A 27275-nucleotide genomic window follows, 5' to 3' on the forward strand; every position below is an offset into this window, starting at 1 on the left:
ACACTATACTCCATCCAAGCAAGCAAACCGTTAGAGCATCTTCATCTTTAGAGACGCATGTGTGACTTCAGAGATGTGTGAATGCCAATGGGAGATGTGAATGCAGTGAGGGATTACACAATGCCTCTGTTCTTGAATTGATAATGAAAACAAAGGATGCATAAACTTCCAAAATGGTAAGAGTGCATTGTAGGATTATGTGAAAAAACTAAGTCCAGGTGAAACAGCGTAACAAAGGCAGGTAACTAGCAACTCTCTGAGACAAAACAGATTTCTTATTCTAGGTTCTCTACACTATTCAAGTAAAAATCTCTTTATTTATACCTGAAAATGACATTAGAATAAACAAAGAAGATATCCTCTTCAAAGTATTACCTTCTTACTTAAACTTTGAACCCAATTCTTGTGTAGCTGGGACTTGGGGAGCTTAGTTCAAGTTTATACTAATGCTTACAGAAGTATAGATGTGTGTTCAGTGCCTTCCACCTCAGGTTATTCCAGCCAGGTTGGCCATAACAAATGTTTACCACGACTCTCCTTCATAGCTGTGGTTTGCAAACATCCATACAAGGGAAGAACAAAATGCAGAAAAGCCAGAGACTTGGTAATTTAACATTCCCTTCTTTACCTTTCTCTAGTGAACTGTGGATCTCATTATAAGTTCCAACAATCTGATGTTTTGGAAACTTTCCATCATCTACAGGAAAACTCTAGAAGTGCTGCATTATTGCCAATAGAGAAGTCTTTTGTTAGTACAAATATGTTTAGGGAACAGTTTAAAATGTCTGCATTCTCATACAATAAAATCAATCCTTCACCAATATTTTTACAAAAATTAATGAAGAGGGCCGTTAGGAGGAAAACTGGAGGAATACTGCAGGAATGGGTGCAGGAGGTTTGATTTGACACTGGCAGAGCAAAGCTTACAAAATAAAAGAGCACAAGAATTTGAGACAGATTTCAGATTTTGTTTCCCATGCACAGCATTACTTACCTGCATTTGAATTGAGCTCTTCATTTTCTGACTCTGTTCCATTTTGACTTCCACTTCCATGAAGGCTATTCATTGCCATAAGTTTCATTTTCTGTAACTTCATAGCCTCTGCCATGGCAGCCGCTGTCAGACCTGCAGAAATATAAATAAATAAAATGCAATATCAAACCATACAATGCAGCACTAAAAGGATGAAGAACAGAAAAATTCCTTTCACTGAGAAGTCACATAAACTCAATTCACATTGTTAGTCTGCTATGCAATGTTATTCTGGACACTAATTTTATTTTAGAGTTATTTCAGTAAACCATTTACTTCTCTCATGTTTTTCTTTTCTTTTTTTTTTAACATGTCTAACATTCCAAAATATTTACTTAATGGTAGCCCTTTTGATTATACTTTTACATATCATTTCCATTTCACTTTGATCACTTTGTCACTTTGATCACTTTCTGGTTGACTTATTTAGCTGCTACAAAATTTCCAAGTACATTAGGTAAGACACAGCATTCCTTAATTTCAACAGTTCAAAGGCAATTAACCTGGAACAATCAGAGCTGTACTATTATATTATATATCCAAATATTATTGTCTTTTTCTGATGTCTTTTGGTTGGGATCAGTATTATTGTTACGGGAAAATATTATATTGGAAATTTTAGACAAGTAGAATATGAGTAATTACAAACTCAAGCCCACCTTTAAGAGACCATTAATACCAGCACAGATTTACAGAATTAAGGGGTAGTTAGTGGTAGATTTTCCAGTGACTAAAACCCTATTATTTCCAATGGTAAAAGAGCAGTAGTAGAGCAGTGTCAGGCTACAAGTTACCATCATGAGCATTTTTTTAATTCTTTTGATTTCCATTATCTTTTTTCCACAAGAGTATACTTTTAAAATTCTATCATTTGACTCGGTCAGTAGGGGACCAGATTTGCCTCCAAACAGTATCAAATCTTTTACTCTGGGAAAGATGTGACTGGAAACGCTGGCAGTGTTCACGCCAGGTTGGACGAAGCCTTGGGTGCCATGGTTTAGTGCGAGATGTCCCTGCCCATGCCAGGGGGGCTGGAACTAGATGATCTTAAGATCCTTTCCAACCCTAACTATTCTATGATTCTATGACTCTGAATACCTTATCTGAAGTTCATCTATCTTGCAGGAAACTACAAGGGCTAAGGCTATGTAACCAAAAAGATCTCTATGGGTATAACTGTTTATTCAGTTACACATTAAATAGATTTACTGTCTTCCTCCCAGTATAGCATGACTTGTTTTCATCATTTGTAAAAAAGCAACCTAAATGCTTCATATCAGCTATTTTGTAATTGACTATGCAAGAGTTTCACAAATTCACTAAACTGCATTTACCAAAAAGCCCATGTTTTTTTGCTGGTGGCACATGTTGTATCAACCCACAGAGATACCATACATCAAACTAGTATTAAATAATCTGCTATTTCTGGAAAGTCCTGCTTATCAAGAGATCAGATACTGATTATAAAGTGAACCAGTAATTTTCGCATCCTATACTGCCACATACCCATAAATAAAAATACTTTAAAAGCTGCTATGTATTTGACATTTAGTTTTAGTTCTACTGCTCCTATAATAGGCTTCACAGAAGTTCTCATTATTTTAATAAGACTTAAGTAAGCAAGCAACCATAGGCTCCAACTGCATGCAGGATGGATGTGTATTATCACATATGGATACATCAACTTGCTTAATTTCAGCAAAGATATTCCTGATTACTATCAGGAAATTTGAGATGGGAAAAAAAGGAGGTGGGAGTTACACAAGCCCCCTTTTCTCCAGGCTGTCTTCCTCATCCCATCTTGCCTAAAAGCATCTCAGCATTCACAAAAACAATCTGTAGTTACATACTCCTGTATTCCCCCAGAGCTCTCACTCCAGATCCAACAAATATTACCTACACCAATTAGGCATTTGTTTTACTGCTCTGTCATTGGTACATGAAATACTACATTGACTTCATTATTAATATACACTAAATACAAACATATAAAAATAAGTCCAGAAAACATCATCAGGAATCTTGTCCTTCAAGATTCATTTAAGGCAGACCTCACTGCACACAGAAGATCACAATATCATAACAGTAGTCACTTTTAATTTAAAAATCAGGATTTTTCTTAATATCCTTTAAGTTCTTTTGCAAATGCTACAGGGTTTGTATCAAGTGGATATAATATCCTGATGTTTAAACTCCTGTTTTTGCCAATTCGCTAGCTGATATCACTCACACATAATCTATTAAAGAATACATCTTCAATGATAAAAACTGTTTACACACTTTCTGGAAGAGGTGAAATGGTATATAAACTTTCCTATTTCTTTTCTTAGGGAAAGGAAGTGGGATTGCTCTGAGTGAATTCAGTGAGTGAATTTCACCTTATTTTCAGGAAGTTCAAGAAACAGCATCAGCAGAAGCCTTCTGAAGAATTTACTGCTTTTAACATTTCCAGGCACGTGTGTGCCTTGCCTGCCTACCTGCACAGCTACACTTTTCCTGCTTATCCCAATAAATTCCAAGTTTTGAGGAACTGCCATCACTAAAGCATTTTCAGAACTTGTACCCACTCACATCCTACTCTGTTTTCACTGTATACTTCTAAGCCATTTGCAAAGAATTCACATTTATTTTAAGGGCTACAAAAAACACAAAGTCTGAACATGAAGGTTTTTATCATAACATTTTATCATTTGTATGTACCCAAGTATGTATAGATAAACCACTACAGCAGTAAGTATTTTCATCTGGGTCAGTATTTATACAGGTTCTTTATACTATTAGTCATAAAATTTTACTTAGTTTAAATATACAAAAGAGTAAATAAACAGGAAATAGAAAGTAAATTCAGACATTTAGTAAAATGTTCAGAGAAAAGGCAAGACAAAAACTTATCCACTGCACTGTACAAAACCCCCTCAAACTAACAAAATTCAAAACCCATACTGAACAGTCATACCAGCACAGAAAGGGCACTGAGGAGCAAACAGAAAACAATAAACACAGTCCTAAAATCACCATGATGCCACCTGCAGAAATTAAAGGTAATTATTGTCAGGCATTTTTAGGTCCCTAACCAGACACAGCTGTCATAAGGACAAGAGCCAAAAAACTGTGATGTATCGGGAATCTATGCTGTGCCATCTGCCACACCAAAGTCACTCTATTTCAGCATTAGAAGTTTAAAGCACCGTTCTAATGTGGAAGGCCTTGCACCTGAAGATCCTTAGCAGGCAGGCATAAAGTTGAAGCAGATATGCCCAATACTATCTCTAAGCTCAGTATCAGCAGTCTTGATTCTCTCACTCACGCCCCAGTCTACACAATTTCCTACTCGAGCTGTGATAGCAGCAAAAGCCCCAGAATCTAACTGTATGAGGCACTTTAAAAACAGTGTACTAATGCTTCAGCATTTCTGAAAGCTAATAAAACTGAGGTTAAAGCAAATGGTTTCAGCAGTAAGGGTGTGCTACTGACTGAAATGACGGGAGAAAATGTACAGCAAATCACCCACTGGCATAATCTTCAATTAAGGCTATGGCTGTGGGTAATGCTACTGAAGCTACTATTTAATTTAACTATTAATAAAACTCCTCTCTATAATTGACTCAGCTCCAGCTAGGGCTATTCTTCAACTGACTTATCTAAAGAACTACAAAGAACTGAAGAATCATTTCCATCCTCTCAGATGAATCAATATCAGCAGCAGAATCTCACTCGGAGTACCTCACTTTGAAAAATGTGCTTAAAACCAGCTGTATCATATACATCTATCCGTCTGCTTTCACCTACAAAAAAAAGGATCACTAGGAAAACCGACATGCTGGATTACACACTTCAAAGCTTCTGGTTTTTTCTCTCCATTTTCACTTTAAATTTCCCGTCCTTCAGTTATCTTCTGCCAGCTGTGATCAGTCACTAAACACCCAGGAAATTAACTATGTACCACTTACTAAGACAAACACACACAACTTTATGCTAACAACAACTTGTGAGTCTCAGCACTGTAGCCATGATGTGTTTTCCAAACCCCTAGCCACCATGCGGCCAGCAGAGCTACTCCTGCCAGCAGTACCCCACAACCCACCATTTGCCTCAGCTGAAAGGCAGCAGCTCCACAAAGAGCTGGTGAGGATCTTTGAGAGATACATCAGTGGTAACACAGAGATCTCAGAGCCACGTTCTGGGTCAGCTTCTAAAGATGAATCTCCATTACGTTTGCGTAACAGATTGTGATGGTGTGTACTCAAGTACACCTGCATCGTGCATATGGCAGAACAACCAACTGCCATTAGTAATCTTCATTCCGTAATTCCAGTTTTGTCAGGATGCTGTGTACTCTCCCTTTGACAAGTCTGCATAACTGCTGTACCACACAGGATTTTAGCCTTGAAATAACCGGTCAAGGACACACAGACCAGCACATTTTTTGCTCAGGTTGCACTGAAGGATAATTCTGCAGTTGTATTCTGAGCCACAGTTAAAATACATCTAAGCACCAAACAGTTTTCAAATTCAAGGTTTTGATCCAAATTAGGACCATGCTCAGCTTATTCAACCTGGCACACTGCACTGCTCTAGGGAAGACATGCTGCTTGTAGGGTATAGGAGATCAAGTAGCCCTGAACGTACTGTGAGGCTTGGTTACTTCTGTTAGGGCTGAACATATTGAACATGACCTTTGCTCCTAAAGCCCAGATACCTGTAGTACTGTAGTGCAGAGGGTGTGAAGACCAGTGAGGTTTCTCCATTCCTTGTCTGCATCATATTAAAGTCAGTGGTTAATTGTTTGCTCAAATACCCCCTATGCAGACACAAAAAGACTATCGAAGATTATTCCTCTGTGAAGTCTTGGGAGTTATTTCAACAAAAAACCCCATTTTTACTTGATGGCTCAAGTTACCAACTCCAAAGTTGTTTGTAGCCTGTCCCCCTCAGGGCCAGTATCCCAGTACAGGGCAGTGCTGAACCCACCCACCAGGACATGAGGGGACAGTGCCTCTTGCTTCCAGTGAACATCACCATTTACTCATTAGCACATAGCTTCTTGGTGACATAACAAACCAAAACTCAATCACATTCCCACACAGAGGCATGTAGGGTATCTTAAATGTAAGTGAATCCTTCATGTTTAACTAAGGTCCAGTCATTGACAATTGGATTTTGGTGGTGAATACAAGGACTCTGAGCATTTTAAGGTGACCCTGAGTATCTGCTAATCTTGTACTCTAGTTAAGGCTATTTTTTCAGTTCCCTGATTAGACTGTACCCCTCCTTCATTTGAAAGCTTTTCTGTCAAAACTGTGAACAAGTAAATTAACTAAAGGAGAACTATGAGTAATCAAATCTAGAGGTTTGCAATTAATTAAATGAAACAGTGAGTCAGTGAACTGAAGAATGGTATTAAAACAAAACATTTAATTAAATTAACCGTCACCACATTGCAATTAATAATATTCAAAAGGAAAAATGAAAACCAGTTTAGCCTTGCCATATTATTTCAGTCTAACAGTCAAGCATTGTGCATCAGCTTGTCTGTTATTTGCATTCAAAGCTGCTATGGGTCAAGTATAATGTGCTGAAACAGGAATAATGAAACATCTGGTAGTATGAAATGTTAGTATGAGATACCATATTGCAAACAGCGAAAACAATTCTGAAACATCCAAAAAAATAGGCCTTAGAAGGCTGAAAAAGATTTACTTTCCCATTATTTTCAATACAGAAATGAATTAAGGTAGATACATATAATGTACTTCATGTTTTCAAAATGCTCACAGGAATTTACTTATTAATTTAATCACTCACATTCAAAAGCGGAGGCTTCTCTGTAGCCGAAATGAATCATCCTTGTTTACTACTAAACAGGTAGGTAAAACCCAGCTATGAACACAAAGGACAGTGAAACCTCATTCTTGAAGAAGAACTTTAAAATAAGCCAAGTGTTAGAGCATTTCTGACACAGGTCCAAACACTTCAGTCTTATTATTGCAGATTTCTTCCACTTCTGTAAACTGACTCAACTAGAAAGTGAAGTTTTAGCTCTAGCGCATGTTATGCTTTCAATGGTTGTTCAAAGATATCCTAGCTATCATTTCAGATAGGTCATGATAATCCATCAACATGAAACATCTGAGAGACTGCAAAGAAGGAACTTGATGAGTAATTGGCCACTGCAGGCAGAGGATGGGATTTCAGCAAAAGCACCATAGCACAAGGCTTTATCATGGGCTAAGTGGTGTGAGTATTCACCCCAGGTCCTAGGAGGATGCTTTGAGCCCAGACTGAAATCCATGTTACATCCATTTGACATTGCCAAGCTGAAATGTAGTCAATAACAAAAAAAATGTATTACAACAGCTGAGTTTCATTCCTCTGTTCCGATACCTGCAGCCAGTTGTTCTGATAATACAACCAGTTTAAAAGTATGCTCCTCTTTCCCATTTTTCAACAGTAAAGCACCCCAAGCAGAAGGTGCAAACATGCAAAAATTGATTGTTAGAGCAGAAAATCTGGAAGTATTAACACAGTATTCATACAAGTTACATGTTCAAAGTGAAAGAGAAAATACAGATAATTCTCTACATGTTCACGTACTCAGAGACTACTGAAGATCATCCTCAGCAAAACATTTCAGACAATAGTTAAAATTTTTGAGTGGCCTTAAATTTTTAAATACCAACACTTGAAAATGTCAAGAAAATCATACTATGGCAAAAGAACTTTCTTGAGGGAGGGAAAAAACCTAAACAAATATTATAAGCATTTGTCAGGAATTGTGAGAAGTTAATTTTCCACACATAAGCTCCAGTCTGCTCGTTTCTGCAGTGAACTGTCACACAGTCTTGAGACACCTTATTGAGAGGCCTTTCTGCAGCCCCTGAATATTCCCCACATAGCTTCCACTGCTGCAGCAGTTAGATAGGGACAGACCTACAGATAGGTCTGTTCATCATACAACCTTGCTTCCCCCACAGGTCAATCGATTCTCTATCATCAACCAGGCAGTTACGCTGGGGAACAAAACAGTTTGTGATAATGTGATTTAAAGACTCTGCCAAATGCTCAAGGGATCAGAATTAGGATTGCACGAATGTTTCTGAATTTCTGATGCCTCAGTTCTGCAGTCCTAGTAATGTTTAACATGGTGTGCTTGCTCACCTTAAGTCTGAACTATAATTTCATGCAAAAGTTCACATGAGCATAAACAAGATTAAAACCTTTACACATCAAAATGTCCCTGCCACTCCACAGAATAATTCACATAAGTAACAGGTTATCATTCCCTTATTTCACACACATTTAGACAGTAGCAAAAGTCCTGACACTTACAAATCTGGTTGTTCACCTAAAAATATGGGGAGAGTTTGATTTCCAGGTGCTTTCATCCATGTCCACAGCTATTATTTATGCTTCTCAGCCTAGTTATAACCTCTATGTTTTGTATAGCTTAATCTTACCCTAATATCCGCCCAAAAGATTGGAAACATTTTAAACATTAACACTTTCTATCAAGTCTCTGTACCTGAGATTTTTCATATCCTTGATCCATATGGAGATATGATGACCTGTCAGATTTCTTGTCTATACCTGAGGAGCTCAGTTCAAAGCATATTGAAATTTTAATCCCAGACCTGTGCTTAAACCTGTGTTAACATGAGCACTCATATTCTAGATGATCCATAGCAATACCCTGCTACATATCTCACTGATGGCTTCATACCCAGAAAGGCAGCCTTTATCTTATGCCAAACAAAACTGCTGCTTAGCTTATTGGAGGGAAACGAAAAAATCCAGAACTGCCATGTGCATATCTGAGAGGGTTACATTAAATTTCTTTTTCCTTCATTCTTCCAGTGTGTCTCATAAGAATTGATTAATTTTGTGACATTTCTGCTCTTTTTTTACTGTCTATGTCATGAGAATGATTTGTCAAGACTGTAATGCATAATACTTTTAGTATGCTGCACTACTGTGACCTTTACCTTCTTCTGTATATTTGATTGACTGACCACCCCACTTTTGACCTAAAGGTTTCCAAAGATGGAAGCATACATAAGACAGACACATAAACCACTGAGTTACTGTTGGAAAGAGCACAGTCACTTTACACAGAGAATCTGTACATTCTTTGGTGCATATCTGATGCAATTTTAGTAATGCTGGAAGTTTTCTACATAAAATGAAAACTTACACTGTGGGGTACTTAAAAAGTGTGCTCATATATCACAAGAGTCACAAATTCATGCGTTAGGATTCAGATTTCAGTAAGGATGGCAAGTGCAGATTTACTTGAGACTAATTCAGAATACCCTGGACAACACTAACAGGCCCTAATGGCTACCTTCTCTTAGGCTTCAGAGCTCACTGCATTTGCTTCTGCCTGCAGGCCTTAGTTACCCATTTTAGCATACATCTGGGTTCACAGGACCCTAAAATTACATTATATTTACACTTAAGCTTAATAGTCCTCATATTCATCATGGACATTCTGTAACTTCTCTATAATCACAGAAGTCTGTCATGGTGCATCTGCTGTCATCTGAAATTAGTATTAGCTGTTGTTATTTTTTTCTCCACGTTTATTCCTTTCCCATTAAATCAAGTTCTGTGAGTTTAAAGCACTTGTTCATAAATGGTAATGACACGGAAATTGCTGAAGTTTTTGGAGGTCCTTTCAGTTAAGTACCAAAAAGTCTGAAAGCTTATCTGGAGTTGGCACAAATCTCTTGAGTTTGTAAAATTAATTGGGCTGGAAGGTCTTCAGAGAATAAGGATAACTTTGTGAGTGATTTCAAACTACTTCTTACTTGTAACTGGAAAATACCCTACAAATACATTTATTTATTTATTTACTTATTTGATTCTTTATTTATTTATTATCATATGGCACAGCTCAGCTATGTCCCAGCTGTCTCAAATCACTATTTTAAAAATGGTGTATTTCAAGAATTTAAGTGAATACTGAGTTCCATAAATTCATCGGGCTGCAGTAGTTCAGGGGAAACTTCTATGTATTGCCAAGATCAGCACTGCTGTTAGGGCCTGGATTATTAAGGTACTACCCCTGCTAGCTGCTGTTCACTTCCATGGGACCAGCCTGAGCATGGCTTTCAGATTCCTTACCTAATGCCTCCTGGAAGCTTAAGTGTTACAGGAGACAAATGTTACTACAACCTTCCTTTGACTGTCTCACTGAACTGAAACTGACCAATTAATAATTTTACATTATTACTCACCAAGCTACTAACAGCAGCAGCAGCTCCCTGTTTACTCAAGATGGCAACTGCACCAAAGAAACTCTGCTTCCAAAATGAACAGCAGAAATACTGTGAACAATAATCTGTTCTCCACTATGGTTCACACTGGCTAGAAGAAGAGATACCAATTTGTACTCAAATGCAAACTTAAGCCTCAAGTGCAGATGTGGTACTCGCTGAAGGACACACTTCTGCCTTCTTCACAGCCACTGTGATGCCTCAGTTCTTGCTAGCAACTAGCATTACCTCAGGTAGTAAACTTTAAGCCAGACTCCCCCACTTATACAACTTTACAGAATCATCCCCTATATGGTATTTCTTTCACATAAGCCATGTTTTAAGACTTCTACCAGAATAGAAAATGAATGCTATGATAACAGAGATACCACTGCTCTTAGTTACTTAAGGCTGAGAAATACGTGCCAGTTCACAAAACCCACAAAAATATCACACTTATTTGAAGCATAATAACTTAAGGCACGAGAAAAGCAAGCACATGCACTCCCCTTCAAATAGCGTTTCATTAATGCAACCTCAAAAAATGCAAGTTAGAAAGCAGAATGACTTAAGAATATAAATTCATGCGATATTTTTCCAAGACTTACAATCACTTTCCAATTCTTATTGTTGAATGAAAGCAAAATATTATCACTTTAAGACCATTTAAAATACCTCAGCTTCTTCACAGTGAAAAATATTTTGGATGGTATTATGACAGACTAGTAAAGCAGTAATGTCTTCTGCAAGAACAAAACAGTTCAGTGAAAACTCAGGAAATCATTGCAGAGGCTCAACGCGGATCTCCAGTTTTAAGGCAGAACCTATAACATTTACAAGTACTATCAACCTGAAAAAAAATATAGAATGCAACATAGAAATATGATGCAAATTTTCTTGGAATAGCTGATTCATAATTTTCCTAAATGAATTTTCCATTAATTGTTCAATGTAAAATAAAATGATACATGGGGGAACAAGGACTAGATTCTAGGTTTCTACATTCTCAATCAAAAACTCTTCCTACTCTAATATTATGATCTCTTTATCTCTTTTGGCATTAACAAAACCTGCTGTGTTTTGGTTTTGTCTGATTGGTTTTGTGGAGTTTTTGTTTATTTGAGGGTTATTTTTGTTGTTTTCAGTTTTTTAAATTCAGGGAGTGGAAAAATGCATCTACCCCAAACAGTTATAACCTGATGCTTCACAGTCACCACCAATGTAGCTTTCACCACAAAGTCCCTTTCAACATGATTGTTTTAAGTAGAATGTTATGGTGAACTGGCATTACTGCTGTGTCACAACATATTTGTGCCACGTAATTCTGTCTAAGAAGAAAACCAAGTATTTTAGATTAGTTTATTTTTATTTCAGCAGAGTTTGGGCAGCGACCCAATCAGCTGTACTTGGGAAAGGGCAAGCTTTCATGCAACTTTCCAGCCAATTTCAGCAAGACAAGAACCACCATGTCAGGCAGCAAATGATGCCCACATGCTTCCTCAGGTCAAAGCTGAGTTGCTGCCTTGGGCACCTTCTGCAAATAGGTCATGGGTTTGTGAATTTCTAATACAGCAAAGGAAAAATGAGGAGGCAGCCTGTACACAGGAGAAACCAGACTGAACTTCTAGCTATGTTTAGAACACAGGTAAAGAAACACAGAGAACTGCATTTTCCTCTGGGCATAAATTAATGACTATTGATCACACCACCAGAGGCTGTATGGAACGTGACTACAGAGGAGAGTGTACCTTTACTTTTTCTTTTTCCTTAACTTCTTTTACTTCTGACTGTTCCAATCTCTCTGGTTTTAAGTTACTTTCATATAGTTTTGTTAAAGTTTATTCATGCACATTTACTTACACAAATAAGCAGGAGACAAGTAATTTAGTCCCAACAAGTTAATATCATCTTTGGTTATGAAGTTATGCCAGAATAGCTATTTCCATTTTATGCTATGCAAGGTAAAGGACATTTTTCAAAGCTGAGACACTGACTGGAAGCTTATTTTCTTGTTCCAGGTGGTGAATAAAAATAACACATAGAAGATGAACTACACCATTTTTAAAATCATAAAGGATGTGTCTCTACTCATTGGTCAAGCTGAATTAACTCTCAGCCTCCGAGCCAAATGCAGGCTCAAGGAGGAGAGGAATCATTTAGTCACTGAATTGAAACACTCAGTAATCTAAAATTATGCAAATATTCTCTTTGCCCTTGCAAATCTTTTCAGATTCACTGTACTGGTCTTTACTCCTGAGTCTGCATTAGTATAGCAGTTTCATTTCTTCCAAAACTATGGCAACAAACATTTTTAGCTTAGGTTTTGTGCAACTATTTCAGTAATCAAAGTATATTTAGATCTTAAAATAGATTATCAACTTTTAATTTAAATTAATTAAATTTTATAAATTAAATTATATTTAATATGAATTATAGCCAAGATGTACTGAAGTTTTGTTTTTTTTAGCCAATTCAGAAAAATATTTCAGGTACCTATTTATATTAGTTTTCCAGAAGTCTGCATTATGTAAGTAATCCCTTTCACGTATTCAAAGAATCATAGAATAGTTAGGGTTGGAAAAGACCTTAAGATCATCTAGTTCTAACCCCCCTGCCATGGGCAGGGACACCTCCTACTAAACCATGTCACCCGAGGCTCTGTCCAACCTGGCCTTGAACACCTTCCTTTAGAAATTATTATACTCTGCAGTCTTCAGCCATTTAATACGGTACTTTTTGCAGCACAGAGTTGTGTTCTATTTTTTCAAGCTGAGAGGTTTAAGTCTACTTTTATAGTTTTTCCACGTTGATAGCTTGAGTATTATATATTATTATAAATTTCTCTAGGTAATATTCCAATTTAACTCTGGCTTTAGAAGTTTAATATGTGATACATCTGTCAACAGTTGTAAGAGAAAGACACATTCTGATTCTTCTATAGACATTGCTTTTATATAAATCTTTTCAGTATTTATCTACAATATCCTTTAATCGAGATTTTCCTAACTGTGGTACTACATTGCTAAAAGTGGATTTAATAGCATATTTACTGTGGATTAGTTAGTGACTGTTTCACAATGTTATACATAAATCTTACCTGGAATGCTATTCTTCTGTACAGTTTTAGGAACCAGTATGTGTTTAAGAAACACCTACTCCGCTTTAAGCTAGGAAGTGAATGTGCAACAGTTAGGCTGCCCTGATGTGTTGGAATTTACGGATGACCAAGAAACATCTAAGTAATTCTATTCAGGAAATAAAGGATATAACAGCCACAATGCCATCTGTCCTTATTTCTTTCAAAAAGACACTAAGATGCTCATACTTGAGAAGAAAATTAACCTTTTTACTGATTAATTGCTAGGCAGCTTTGACTGTTGAAGAGAAAATTGTATTACAAATGAACAGCTACCTGTTGTCAAATTACAAGCCATTTTCATCAAAGGCCCAAAAAAGGCAGCACATTGACCAGTTAACTTGTTTCCACTGACCTGGGGGGATTTTTCCAGTTAACAGCTTCTGAAGAATGCTTCCTTTTGATTCTTGTCTCTGACACAGAAATGATTGTCCCATTTAACCACTGTTCTATCACATACATCAGAGAATCCTATTTACTCACACACTACTGGAACATTAAAACACAATAGCCTGATTGTCTCTGGAAAAAAATTTTAAAGATTGACTTTTTTTTCTTTTTTCCTTTTTTTTTCTTTTTTTTTTTTCCCCAGAAAGGGGGTAAGATCAAAAGCTAACGTTAATAGATGTTTGACTAAGGTCACACTCCCAGGAAATGGAACACTGAAGATGAAAGAGAACAAATAGGTTTGGCTTTTGATCTCAACCAAATGCATTTGGCATTGTTTAGTTTTTATAAAATCCTTCAACTTTAGGCCGTATCATGACTAAAATGAATTGGTTGAAGTCCTGAGGTTTTAATAGATCAGTAAGACTTTAACAGGTAACAACATTTGGAGAAACTTCTTAAGTACTTGGCTAGCCTTTTTTCTTACTGAAATTAAGTCAGGTCAAACCCAACTATTTCTGATAATGCTAGCTATGTGTTAATGATTTTAAGAATACATTTTCCTAATCACAGGCAAATTTAAGAGGCATTATCCACTAGTGCAATAACCGCTAGTATTCCCAGCAAGAAATTCTAGAGGAAAATGCAGAGCATTGAGAAAAGCTATTGGAAGTACTCAAATAAAACAAGTAACTGTGTCCCTAACCAAAAGTGCATATCAGATGCTTTCACTAAATTATTTCACAATTCTAATTCTTCCTAAAAAGTACTGTGGACAGCCAAATTTATAACATAAATAGTAGTAAGGGAGGAATGGATTACAATCTACAAACTATTACTTTCAAGTTCTTCAGTAACAATGGTGTTTGCTAAACAAAGACAACTTGCTTAATTATGGAAAAAGATGAGATAATATTCATTAAAGCAGTATGTTTGAAGTATTACTGTTGTTAGAAAAAGTTAATTTGCATTAGCCATTAGAAGCACTGTGAAACCCTATAAAACACATAGGAGACTACACAGAATTTAGAAAGGAGTTTTCTCAGCCCAGCCAGCTCAGCCATCTGATCCAAACCTGTGACGGCAGGAAACGCCCCAGCCCCAAGTTTCAAACTGCCTTTTTAAGGTTTTGAAGAGAATCAGTTTTTTACACCACAAAATACATAACAATAGAAAATACTGTATCTGTGTTGTGCAAACGTTTAGCCTAAGGGCCTACACAGAAATTATACACAAGGGAAGAACTTTCTGAACTTACTTTCAAACTCTTCTATTACCACTTTGTAACAATGATAAAGAACTGATAAAGAGCTAAGAAATTCCAAAATTCTAAGGTCAGATGTTTATCATCAATGGTGGAAGTATATCTGACAACAAACCCCAAAAGGAACCTAGAGAAGGAAGAGGTGATTTCCCATAAGCTTCTCCACAGGGCACAGTGGCTTCCTCAAGGGCCATTTCAAATGAAACAAAAAGGCACAAGAAGCTTCAGCCATTTGCCCTCCAACATCTAGCCACAAATTTAACCACACGAAGCAGTAATTCATTCATTCCTTCTTCATAATGTTTATTTCTTAAAAAGGGAAAAAATATCACAGGCCTTTCCCTCCTTTTTTTTAAAAAAAAAAAAAAAGACATAGCTTATTACTCTTTTTTATTCTTATTTATTACTTTATGTACTGTTTTTCTGCTGCTGAGGCAATATGCAGGATTTGCTGAACCCACCTGGACACTAGAGATCTCTGCGGATCAGAAAACCCAATCAGTGTAGATCTGACTCTCCAGGCACAGAACACCTGCACCCAGCAATATTTTAGCTATGTCATTCTCAAATGTTACAAATATGCACCTACCTTTATGTACTAAACCTGCAAAACCCTGCCATACATCACAAATGAACCTTTTTTGTTTCTTGGCACCTCAGTTACTTTTGTTTACTGCCATCAAAAGACACCTTCAGCCAAACTGGAACATTACTAGTAACATGCTACCCAACTTCAAACGCAAGCCAGTATTGATCTACATTACTGCAAACCTGATGCCTAAAAATCCCTGCCCTAAAATAGAGTTAGAAATTGAAAGGAAAAAAAGAAATCAAAAAAGACAGCTAATTTTTAAACCAACACAGAAATGCTATTCAGATAAGTATTAAAATATGTCATATGAAAGGACAGAACACATTGAAAATACACTAAGGATGGAAGTCATGGAAGCAAGCAGGGTATCGCTCAAGTGTACAGACATGCAGTTCAGACAGAGTGAGGCTGCATACCCACCCCTTGTCTCTCTGTAGACAACAGAGAAGTAGAATGCAGAAGAACCTGGCAAGGAGAAACAAAAAAATGTGGGACAGTCAGTGCTGAGCCTCCTTGCCTGCTGCATAAGAATATCAGCTAAAACCTGTATCTCAAAGAAATGCAGGCTGGGGGGGAGGCACAAACATGGTGATTTACTGGACCTACTGTCAGTTGATGTGAGTTTTAAGATAATCTCAAAGTTAATAGTAATTACATATGTATCTGTGTAAATACATACACACTTGCACATGGAGGGGTTTTATATGTACATATATATACACATAAAGCATTATATACACATATACACATATATAAAAGCAAATGTATGTGCTTTCATTCTCAGCAGTTTGCTGATCAACAAACAGCACCCAACATGGAGTCCATCCCCTGTTTCTCTTAGTTATATTCCTTCAGGCATTGAAAACTTTCTATTCTTCATGAAGCTAGGATTATTTTCACTTCTCTACCCTAAAGGCATTAAGCCTACAGAACTTCAATAAATAACTTCCTTTATTTCAAGAGCCAGAAGCTTGCTATGCTGCACCCTTGCTTTTCTTGAAAGACACAGAAGCTTACAATATTAATTATAAAGCAGATTTACTCCTCACCACAACAGGTCTTGGTCTCATCTTTTTCACTGTCTGGAAGCACAAATCTACATCTTGTGTTTTACACATTTCCCAGAGAAGGTATAAGTTTATCTGCAGATTAAACTAGGCAATTTGTTACTACTGGAATTTCCAAAGACAGAAACTTAAATCAGAAAACAAAGAATTCCTTTATATGGAATATATAGAAATCTGCTACATGACAGAAAAAAACAAAAATAGAATTAAACCATTTAGTAGAATACTATACAAATAATTCAGATACATGATAAAGTTATCTCTTGAGTCCTCCAACTGTTCTGCTGGTAGGCTCCAGTTTCAAAATACCATGCTTTCTAAGTGACAAACAAACTGTTCATGATCTTCAATGTCTACTTCGATGCAAGAAAAGGAACCCATTAAAAAACAAAGGTGTATTTATGGATGAAAATGAACTTCTACCAAATAAGATACACAAGAATATAAAGCAAAAATTAAGCAAAATAGCACTTGATTGATTTGCTCTTTAGTAGGAATATCAAAGGACCAGCCTTATCTGTTGGAACATATCGTAAGACTGATTTATATTATGAACACTGAACTACTGAGATACATGCTTATATATCACATTTTATAAGAGGCATCATGGGATCACACCATCTGGTATGGAGACATCAATAACAGCACCTTTTAAAAAATAACAGCCAGAGACTAAAAATTATCACTATGAGGTTTCCTTTTGTTTTCTTTTTAACTGCAGAGATTTTCCAGAGGAAAGCAGCAGCACAGAAAGGTCTCACAGAACTAACCCTGAGCCTCGCGGGCGGCACAGGCATCCTCGGCACTCTCCCTGCAGTGAGTCTGGCTGCCGGTGCAGAGACCCTGCGGTATCAGGCAAGGGCAGACACAGCAGCACTGTGCTGCTGTCTCAGTTATACTTGAGATAAAATACTAGTCCTCGGAAAGAATAATATTCATTATGTAACATTAAAGACAAAAATTCTTAATTAAAATAAAATATGTTTACGAACTCCATTATTAATATATCCCACCAATCTGTTTTCTCCTAAATAATGTAAAGCCTAGTAGAACATATGCTGCTGTTTATTGCTTATTTACTGCGGGAAGAAATCCACAACACTGAAAAGATACACTCTTACATTGCATGCACATCTAGACGTAGATTCAGCTTGACTTTTCAGGATATTCCAGACTCAGGAGCACTCTGAACTGCAGTGATGAAATACAACTGCATCTAATGAATTTCACTGCTGTTCTTCAGTACTTAGTAGTAACACCTCTATAAACTACACTCTTTTATCTCTGTGTAACAATGATGTATGTGTGATGAAAGCACAGGCAAACTTTCTGCCGATTCTGAAGACGGCAAATCTGACTGGAAGCCTTAGAGCTCCCAAACCTCTGGACTTAGAAACGAGTCATACAAATGTCCATCAGTCAGGGAGAGTGCTTTTTTATTCAATATCTCTGAAGACCTTTGGGTTGGGTAAAATGAGGAGATGGCATGTGTGTCAAGTCTATATGTAACTTTTGATGCCGCAGCAAAGTATTGTCAGACTATAAAAATATAATCTGGAACAACTTTAACATAGGGCCCTGTTGTTTACTACGAACCATATTTAAGGTACTCCATAGTGGATTCAAAGAGTGAACAAGTTCTGATAACTAAATGCTGGCTCCTAACTTGGAAAAAAACTTTCCTGAACAATTCTGATCACAGGTGAATAGATACAATCCTACATACATACCAATAAAACTAATTCCGTTCTGTCACTCCTGTGATAGGTACCCAGATTTACCGAAGAGACCATCACTTAACTTTGTCCAATGGTTTTGTTCTAGAGCAAAAATATTTAGTCTCTGGTTCTGCGTGCAGAAAACAAACTCTCTCCGGGAAATTAGTTACTTTTCCCTTCCTGAAAGACCTCATGATATGATAAGCATACCACCACCAATGAGATGAAATGGTATAGTAAACCACTGTCAAAATAACAGATCTATTATGAATAATTCCCACCAGAAATCTTGGAAACTGGACAACCTACTGCTGGTTCGTATTCTGTTTAGTCAAAACAGAAAAAGGAGAGATAGATCTGTACAACTGGATTTCAACTGGCTTTCCTCACAACTTCCAGTTGCATTCCCTCATGGATGACTAATTGTTGTCTTCCATTCTTGTCTTTCCTATTTGGCCAAACAGAACAGAAGGCAGAGATGTCTACTGTCCCCTGACAAATTAGCATTCATTATGGGAAAAAGGAAATGAGAAGTATTTCATCTTCAGAGCACTATCCTAAGACACTAACACCTAATAACAATATTAAAGACACATTAGAGGTCTATAATCCGTGGCAGTAATAATGCTGTCTAGTTTAATAAAAATACACATCAAAATAAATATTTTGGCTACCCACTTTCAGAAGTTTGCAAACAGTATTATTACCAAGTTGAGGAGACTTCAGGATAGTTAGAACTAAGTTCTGAGAGCAGCACTGTTGCAAAGTTAGAGCACCTCGTTTTCTTTTCCTTGCTTACCCCCACTCTCCTAGAATTGAAAGCCATTTGATCAGGGTTTCTCATGTTAATACTGATAAAAAAGAAACAAACAAACTCACAATAAAAGTTGTCACAGATTTTGGAAACAGTAACTAAATAAATAATCATGATGAACCAGAGCTCAGGAATACTGCACATCTGCAAATGTTACCTGCAGCACAGCATTGCTCACTCCCAAGATGTTCCCTACCAGATTTTTGTTGGAATTCTATCAGAGGGGTGAACTCTAAGACAGAGTTTTTCATGCTGTTCAGCAAAACACAATATGGTAACTGTTGTTTAAGCAGGAAACTGAGCTTTAAGCAGCAGTCTTTCATAGCAAAGATTTCTGGCCCAAACAGAGTGGTGCTGATTATCATCTGGCATGATTAGAGATACCCCAGATATACTTACATGTTTCATGATATAATTTACTGGTGAGTGTATTTCAAAGTTAGTAATTAATGTTTATGGCTGTAAGAGCTGCCCTTTTAATTTGCCAAGGACTTTGAAAATGTACCATACTAAGTTCTTGCTGGGTTACATTTACGAAATTGAAGTGTCAGCTTCAAAGTTTTGGGAGCTCCAACAGTCAAACATGAAAACATTCATTTGCAATGCTGCAGGCAGAGCATTAGCCAATGAGATATTAATTAATTAAGCTGTTTACCAAAAGTAAGAAATAAAATAATCATATTTTTGCTGTTGGCTTCACAGAAAGTGCAATCAGCATTTTCAGATTGCAAGGTAGTCTCCTTTTGTGTTTGTTTTTGGCTGACTGATGACATTCCCTTGCCAACAATGTGTTACTGCTTGAACTTTTTTTTCAGATATTGCCAGATTGAAATAATTGAAAAGCTTCTAAATAATATCCCAGCATTCCCATAGCAATGCATAAAACACTTGGGAAATATGATTCTCCTTATTTTATAAACTCTGTGGCTCCTATTTACCCTTTTCCCCCAGCTGCTCGCATAGCATACAGTGTTCAGACACAGTGGCAGATGACAAGCTAGATAACACCAATTACAAGTGATGGCAGATGAGGTGAGCTGGTACAAAGAACAATGTCTTCCATTTGAAATTTCTGCTCTTTATTTTTCTTGGAGAGATCATTCCTGTTGGCCTGGACTTGTGCATTTGATGAATGGGTCAGCAGCTAAAATCTCTATGAGCAAATGAGTAAGATGCACATCTCATCCCTCAAACGATAATGAAAATCTCTACAAGATTGGATTCATGCATTGAGATGACCTAAGAATATGTTCCAGTTCTTTTACATATTACAATTTAGTTATCAAGTGACAGCATAAAGACAAACCAGCACCAACCATTCTTGAAAGCTGAGAAAGTAACTCATACATAGGTGGTGCTACTATAACCAGATATTTAAGATTAAAAAAAAAATACATAGCCCAGCATTATGACTAACTTTTCTCATCATACATATTCCAATCATATTTTCAGAGGAAACAGCTGCTGAGAGAAATGCTAAATACGGAGTTTCAGGGGCAGAAAAACTGACCAAAAGTTGCTCAGTCCTGTTGTCCTATTTCCCCCCCTTAATTAGCATGTAGTGAAGATCACGGACTAACCTACAAGAAATACCTGTTTATGTCTGAGAGTAGAGGCCAGTATTATTTACACCTAATTACCTGCGCCCATACCAACACCTCTGTGTTGTCAGAACTGAGCATATTTACTGTAGGTGGAATTTTATTTCTGTTAACTTCACTCCTGAAAACTTACAATTAATCATAAATTGTAACTGCAGTTACCAGTACACTTTTTACAATAAAAACTTAAAACAACCATGAAGCTACACATTTGATGTAATTTTTTATATCAAACCCTGTTTAAGAACATTTGGATTAAGTTTTTATCACTGAAAACCAGATTCTGTCAGAGACAAAAACCAACTTGGACAAGAAGCAAGGCTGGCCAACATGGAGTGAGTACACCCATGACGGCTGCCTCTGCAGATACACAAAGCATCTCAAAACCTGTGCTACACCATCATCTCCCACCCCTCTCCTGTTTAAGCTGCCCTTGGAGCTACTTGTTCTACACCCTCTTGGTAAGGAGGCTTCCCACAGGTGTCTGCTTCTCTTCATGCAAACCTGTCCCAATGGAAAAGCACATTAATGAAGCCAAAACTTGCCTGGCCCGGTCTACACACTCAAATGCTGGTTATCCTGAAGTTATTCTGAAGGGTGCAGAACCCCCCTCACACCTTGGGGAAAGGACCAAGGGGGGCCTTAAACACTTCCCTCAAAAGAAAGAAGAAAGAGTATTAAAGCTGCCACGTAAGTTCCCCCCAAGAAAGTTTCTGTTTTCATAAAAGAAATACTTCAGAAATTCTTGATCAGTTTTTCCACATAAGTTTACTACCTCTAGAAGCCACTGGCTGATGATTGCATGGCATGAACTAAGAATTATTCAGGAAAACATTAACTTTCAATGCTCAACCCATGTCAAGTTTGGTCAAGCTTCTGTTTCCTCAGCAAGGCCATTAACTGATATAAATGATATTTAGCAGGTAGAGATTCATTTCTTCATTTTCTCTTTTTCATGATGGAGAAAAATTGAATTTTCTTTCAATTATTAAAAGCCAAGAATAATGATACCCTAAAGAAGGTGAAAAAGTACAACAAAAATATATATCAACTGTTACAGTCTGGACAATGAAATACAAAAATATGATGAAGAACATCCACAATCAGCACATAATTTATTGATTGCCCTTTCTCAAATGAAGGGCCATCAGCTAGTTTAAAAGTAAAATTACATACTAAAATAACAGCAGAGAGAGATAAAAATTATGAGGGTCATGCAAGGGGAAAAAGATGTATTTTCAGCAAAGATTTTTAAATGAGATGGAGAGTCAATGAGGCAGAGAAATACAGGAAAGCCTTTCCATGCCAGAAAGAATTGCAGAAAAGCAGGTTCGTTTAGCATGAGTTGTGAAATGTTGAGTGGCAGCATGGGAGAAAAAAAACTAAAAAAGCAAAGGAGACACTCCTGAAATAAACTGCCCTAATCCTTCTTTTTAGAATGTGTATTAATTACATTAGCATAATGGAAGTTGTCTGAAAGGCCATACAAACTGGGTAGAAGAAAATATATTACTTGCTAAAAATGTGCTAACAAGTTATATGACTGTAAACATGAGTTTAAATTGTATATAAATCATGAACTACACCACCCAGCTCTTCCCTGAATATAGCTTTGAAATCCTCCTTTCCATGGCCAATCCCAACACATGCCCCACTGCTTGTAGCTGTACTCCACATCACCTTTTGCTACCAACATCACTCACTTAGTACCTCTTCCTATATCAGGACCCACACTTTTCCAGTCACTAGGTACATCTGCTACAATCTCACTGAATTCAGGGTCAAGTGAGTGAAAAAGGCAACAGGTGAAAGAAAAACGGCAAGCACTTGGACATGGAAATAAAGTTCAATGAATTTGCAGCAATACGCAGAAAGTTTAATATAAACTGGAAAGAAAGGTCAGCTTCTAACAGCACCAATACATAAATACTGTGACAATTTGCCTGGGCATAGGATGAATACTCTATCACTTGAATCTTTGAGCTGTGACCAGATGTGCTGCTCAGATACTGATCAAGCTTGGTCAGAACTGCAGGCTTAACACAGGAATAGTTTGGTGAAATTCCATAGCCCAGATTACAAAAGAGGCCTACACAGATTACCAATATAGTCCTTGAACACATGTCTGTTTACTCATGTATGCAGTCTCCAGGCTGCCACATGCACTGCAAATTCACCCCACTGAGTGTGAAATTCCTTGTGGAAGTCAGAATCACTGCAAATGGTGAAGTCCTTGGAACACAGCATAACTTTGTTTTCATGTACTGTGGATGTAAACAGACTGTTTGTACTCAATAATTACATTGTTTTTTAAATATTTTGGTGAAATTGAAAATTAAGATTTATTCCAATGGTTTCTTGCCTTTAGTTGCATATGCCCTCTCCCAGTGGATCTGTTTGTTAGAAATGTACATTTGTAACAGGCAAGGAGGGCTGCTTAACACCTGTAACCCTGATAGTTGCAGGGTTTCCACACCGCAGCATTTTTAAAGTGGATACAGAGCTCTTCTGGCCATCTCCACACAATATATGGTGCCCACACCTTGGAAGGAGCCTCCTCATTCAACTCATCATGAGACACACTAGGCAGTAGTACCCCAAGTCTCTCCTGCAAGTTTCAGTCTCCCACAATTATACCCTCACAGACTAGTTGAAATGCTAAATACTAAATAGTTATTAAATATGTGAGAGCACCACACTCCCAAAGAATATTGTATTAATTCATACATAACCCTTCATAACAATAACCTTGCAGATACATTTGAAGAATAAGAAATAAGAACACCAAACTATATTTTTTCCCAAATATTTCTTGCATGTTTCTTCCCTCAAATTGTAGAATGCAATTAAACAAAAAATACACATTAATCAATTGTGAAATCATACTCCTATCTAAACCTTTATCTGGCCAAACTGCACTGCAGAGCAGTTCCCTAACCTGCCTCTTAATTCAGCTCAGGCTGCTGTACTAGAGCTGATCTAAGTCTGCCTTGGCTCTGCTGTGGCTCTGGTAGTGTGGACACAGTGACTACAATGAAAGCACAGAGGTGCGTGAGCAAGGATGAGCACCTGATGAGGTGTGCTAATTCATTTCTAGGTCTATCTAGTTTGAGCATCCATAATGAGTAGGCTTCATCCTTGACCTACCGAATTTTAAGCATCACTTCACTCATACTAGAGATTTTAAGTATACACAAAATACAGATTATGGATGATGTCTATAAAATCCTTTACAATCAAGATGATTTATTTTACTGAAGTTTTGTTTAACATCAAAAATACAAAATCTTTCCAAACTCAAATTGTAAATTAAGTTTAATCTTGGCAGACCTGATTGTCAGCAAGTACATAAATAAATGAGGTAGGAGGGGGTAGCATAGTTTAAGTGTTGTTATAGTCAGACACTAGCAGTTTCTCCTAAGAGTTCTTATCATTGCTATCTGAAATAAAACACTATCATTTCATATGTTCAGTCTCCTGCTCTCTCCTATGTTCCTTTCAGTTAACAGCTTTTACCTTGTCTTATTTCATGGTAAAAGCCTGAAGGAGAAACCTTAAAACAATAAATTGCCAAGAGATTAAGGACAAATTCTAGCACATTAAATGGCTGAGGCTGGAAAGGACCTCTGAAGATCATGTTAAATCCAACCCCTCACTTCAAAAAGGGGTCAAACGGAGCAGATTGCCCAGGACCGTGTCCAGACGGGTTTCAAGTACCTGCAAGAATGGAGATGTTACTCCACTGCATGCTCCAGTGTTGAAGGCAGTCAAAAAAAAAAACCCAACAAAACTTTCAGTTTTACTTCGCAGCTCTCCTTGGGAAAACATTCCTTGTCCAAGAACTGAAGAACTGGTTACTCTGCCAAACTGAAAATCGGGACTGAAAGCAGGCAAAAGCTTAATATTTTAAAAAAGAACTGTATTTATGTAGAAAAAAGTGCACTGTCTTTACTAACCAGCAGGAAAATGACAGTATGAAGAGTATTCTAGCAGATCTCAGAAAGGCTAATAGCATTAATTCAGTTCTGAACCTCTTTCTGTCTCTGCTGTAACCCAAGAAAATTCAAATTTCTTGGAGAACATGTTGAAAGAATCTGCAACTGAATGATCACTACAGCCACTGTTTTCATCTTTGTCACCAGCTCTGACACACTGATAATGACAAAAGCACACAACCCTAGAACACGCGCTTTGTGTTTTCAAAGTAAGCCTTCAAAGTTAATTCTTTCTCTGCTTAGAATAATTAGAAAACCCTCAAAATTATAACATCAGATGTGTTTGTTAGCAATTGCTACCCAGTGGAGCACGCCCCTGCAGGCATCTTCTTTCTGAGAAATCCATCAGAGCCCCACATGGAAGTTACTCAAGTACATCAATATTGTAAACAAATGTTTTAGGTGACAGAGGAAAATCAAAGCCACTCACTCTTTATAACCAATGGGGTAAAATAACGCCATACATTTTTTATTTCAAGTATCAGTATTTATGTGACAAAACAGACCATTTAATTTCGTGCACTTAAGTTAAATTGTGATTACAGTCTACTAACTTATCCTTACCTTCACTATGACATCTTTAAGTCATCAGTGCCAATGGCAAAATTCTGAGAACGGATCATGCAAGCCGACCAAGGAGTCTACCTGATATTCAAAAATCAAACTAAAAAACCTGCCAGTACTTAAAGTTTGCGTTCTCCAGTGAAAGTCTGTCATGCTTGCTCAAGAACAAATCAAAATATTACCCTGGGATCAAAAAAGAAGTTATTAAAAAACATATTTCTCATATATTTGTGTAAATAAATGTCTGTATGCCTGTGTGTTTGCATGCATGTATGTGTGTATAAATATATATATATACATGAATGTATAAAATCTGATCCTTGGTTGTAACCCCACAAAGAGAAAGGAAAAGAGACTTCAATATAGCTGAGTTCAAAAGAGCCACACTAAATTTATGATCCCAGTATGGTATTTCAGGTCAAGTGTTCCAAACTTTGAATTTCATTTGCGTAACAGAGAAAATAATAAAATGCATCCACTCTGGCTGGCTCGGAGTTGAAACAACCAGCGGAGCTGTTTGTAACTGGTATCCTAGAGTCTCCTTAGTGCATTTATTTGAACTTACTGCAGCAAACAACCTGGGTTTATGAAAGGACACCTGGTTGTTAGGACTAAGGACAGCAATTAGGCATGCTTCTTTCTATTGGAATTGTACCTCTGTTTAACAGGATATGTAATTGTTGCAGGTTCAGGATTTCATGTTACATCTTTAATTGTGGGCATTTAGCAGACTGCCTCTTATTATTAAGATACTGCTGACTTTTATTGTCAATGTGGCCATAGGACAAGACTAATAATTACCAGCACCAGAAGCAGCTTGTGGTTTTATATTACATTGAGGTAAATTACACTGGAATTAGAGTGGATTACTTTTATCAAATGGGGAATAAGCTGTTAATTAACTCCCCGCTGTAGCAATCTTTTTCTGAGCTTGCAACTGTTATTAGCTCTAGATTAAACTGTTGAATTAATTTCCCACTTACTTACTATTTCAAGAGTTTTTAATTTACCTGGCAGCAGTTTTAATGGGAAATTGTATTAGTGAGCATAAATTGTTTTTGGGAAGGGTAAACAGTTTGTGATAATGTTTATTAAGTCGTTTTGTTTGAGCAAAAATATAATTGCAGTTTTAATTAGTGCACGGTTGTTGGAGTATTAGGTTTGAGATTACATTATGGCATTCAGAGAAAACAATCGCCCAGGTAATCCCAGCATTTATAACTGATCGCAAATAGAAAAGCTGTGTCAACGCTGCAGTGGCGGGTGTGTGCACACACGTGCACACCTATGTACACAAGCATGTTTAGAGAAGTAACAGAGTAGGGTGCTTGGGAAGGCAAACACGTCATGTCTCTTGCAGTCCAGCAAAGGCAGATGAAACACTGCATTGCCTGGGTGCGGGTGTGTGCTTGTAAGCACAGGAGAGAAAGATATCAATAAAGTAGCAGAGTTTTGTATAGGCTCAGTGGACACAACTCCAGCTTTCACATTTTAAATGTGAAAAGTTCAGCTCTTTTAACAGAGCAAAACTTGCTTTATATGTATTTTCTAGCTCTGCTGCTGTTGTGTCAATGGCAATCCTAAGAAACAGCACTGAAGTAACTCAAATGAGTTTTTTAAAAAGCTAGCAAGAAGGTAAAACAATCCACTATAATAAACTGCTACAGATCATTTACTTTGTTACTTACTGCCTGATACGCAGCCGCTCATTTACTGCAGTTTGCTGTTTTCTGACATTTTTTAAATTGTGGATAATCTCACAGATAACTGCAGTATATTTTTAGTTGGCAATATACACAAACTATTCCCATTCTACAGCCCGTGCACTGACCAAGATTAAGAAAATGTCA

The 27275-nt window shown here is 37.1% G+C and overlaps 1 protein-coding gene across 2 annotated transcripts in view; it reads right to left on the reverse strand.

The window, feature by feature from the left end:
- DACH2 (dachshund family transcription factor 2) overlaps positions 1-27275 on the reverse strand; it is a 283111-nt gene that overhangs the window by 97044 nt on the left and 158792 nt on the right. For both annotated transcript variants that reach the window (XM_005148278.3, XM_034064027.1), the window contains one exon: positions 995-1126. In XM_005148278.3, coding sequence (XP_005148335.2) covers positions 995-1126 — 132 coding nt within the window. The remainder of the gene's footprint in view (positions 1-994; positions 1127-27275) is intronic.

The sequence above is a fragment of the Melopsittacus undulatus genome, chromosome 6, assembly GCF_012275295.1.
Source record: "Melopsittacus undulatus isolate bMelUnd1 chromosome 6, bMelUnd1.mat.Z, whole genome shotgun sequence".
Classification (NCBI taxonomy): Eukaryota; Metazoa; Chordata; class Aves; order Psittaciformes; family Psittaculidae; genus Melopsittacus; species Melopsittacus undulatus.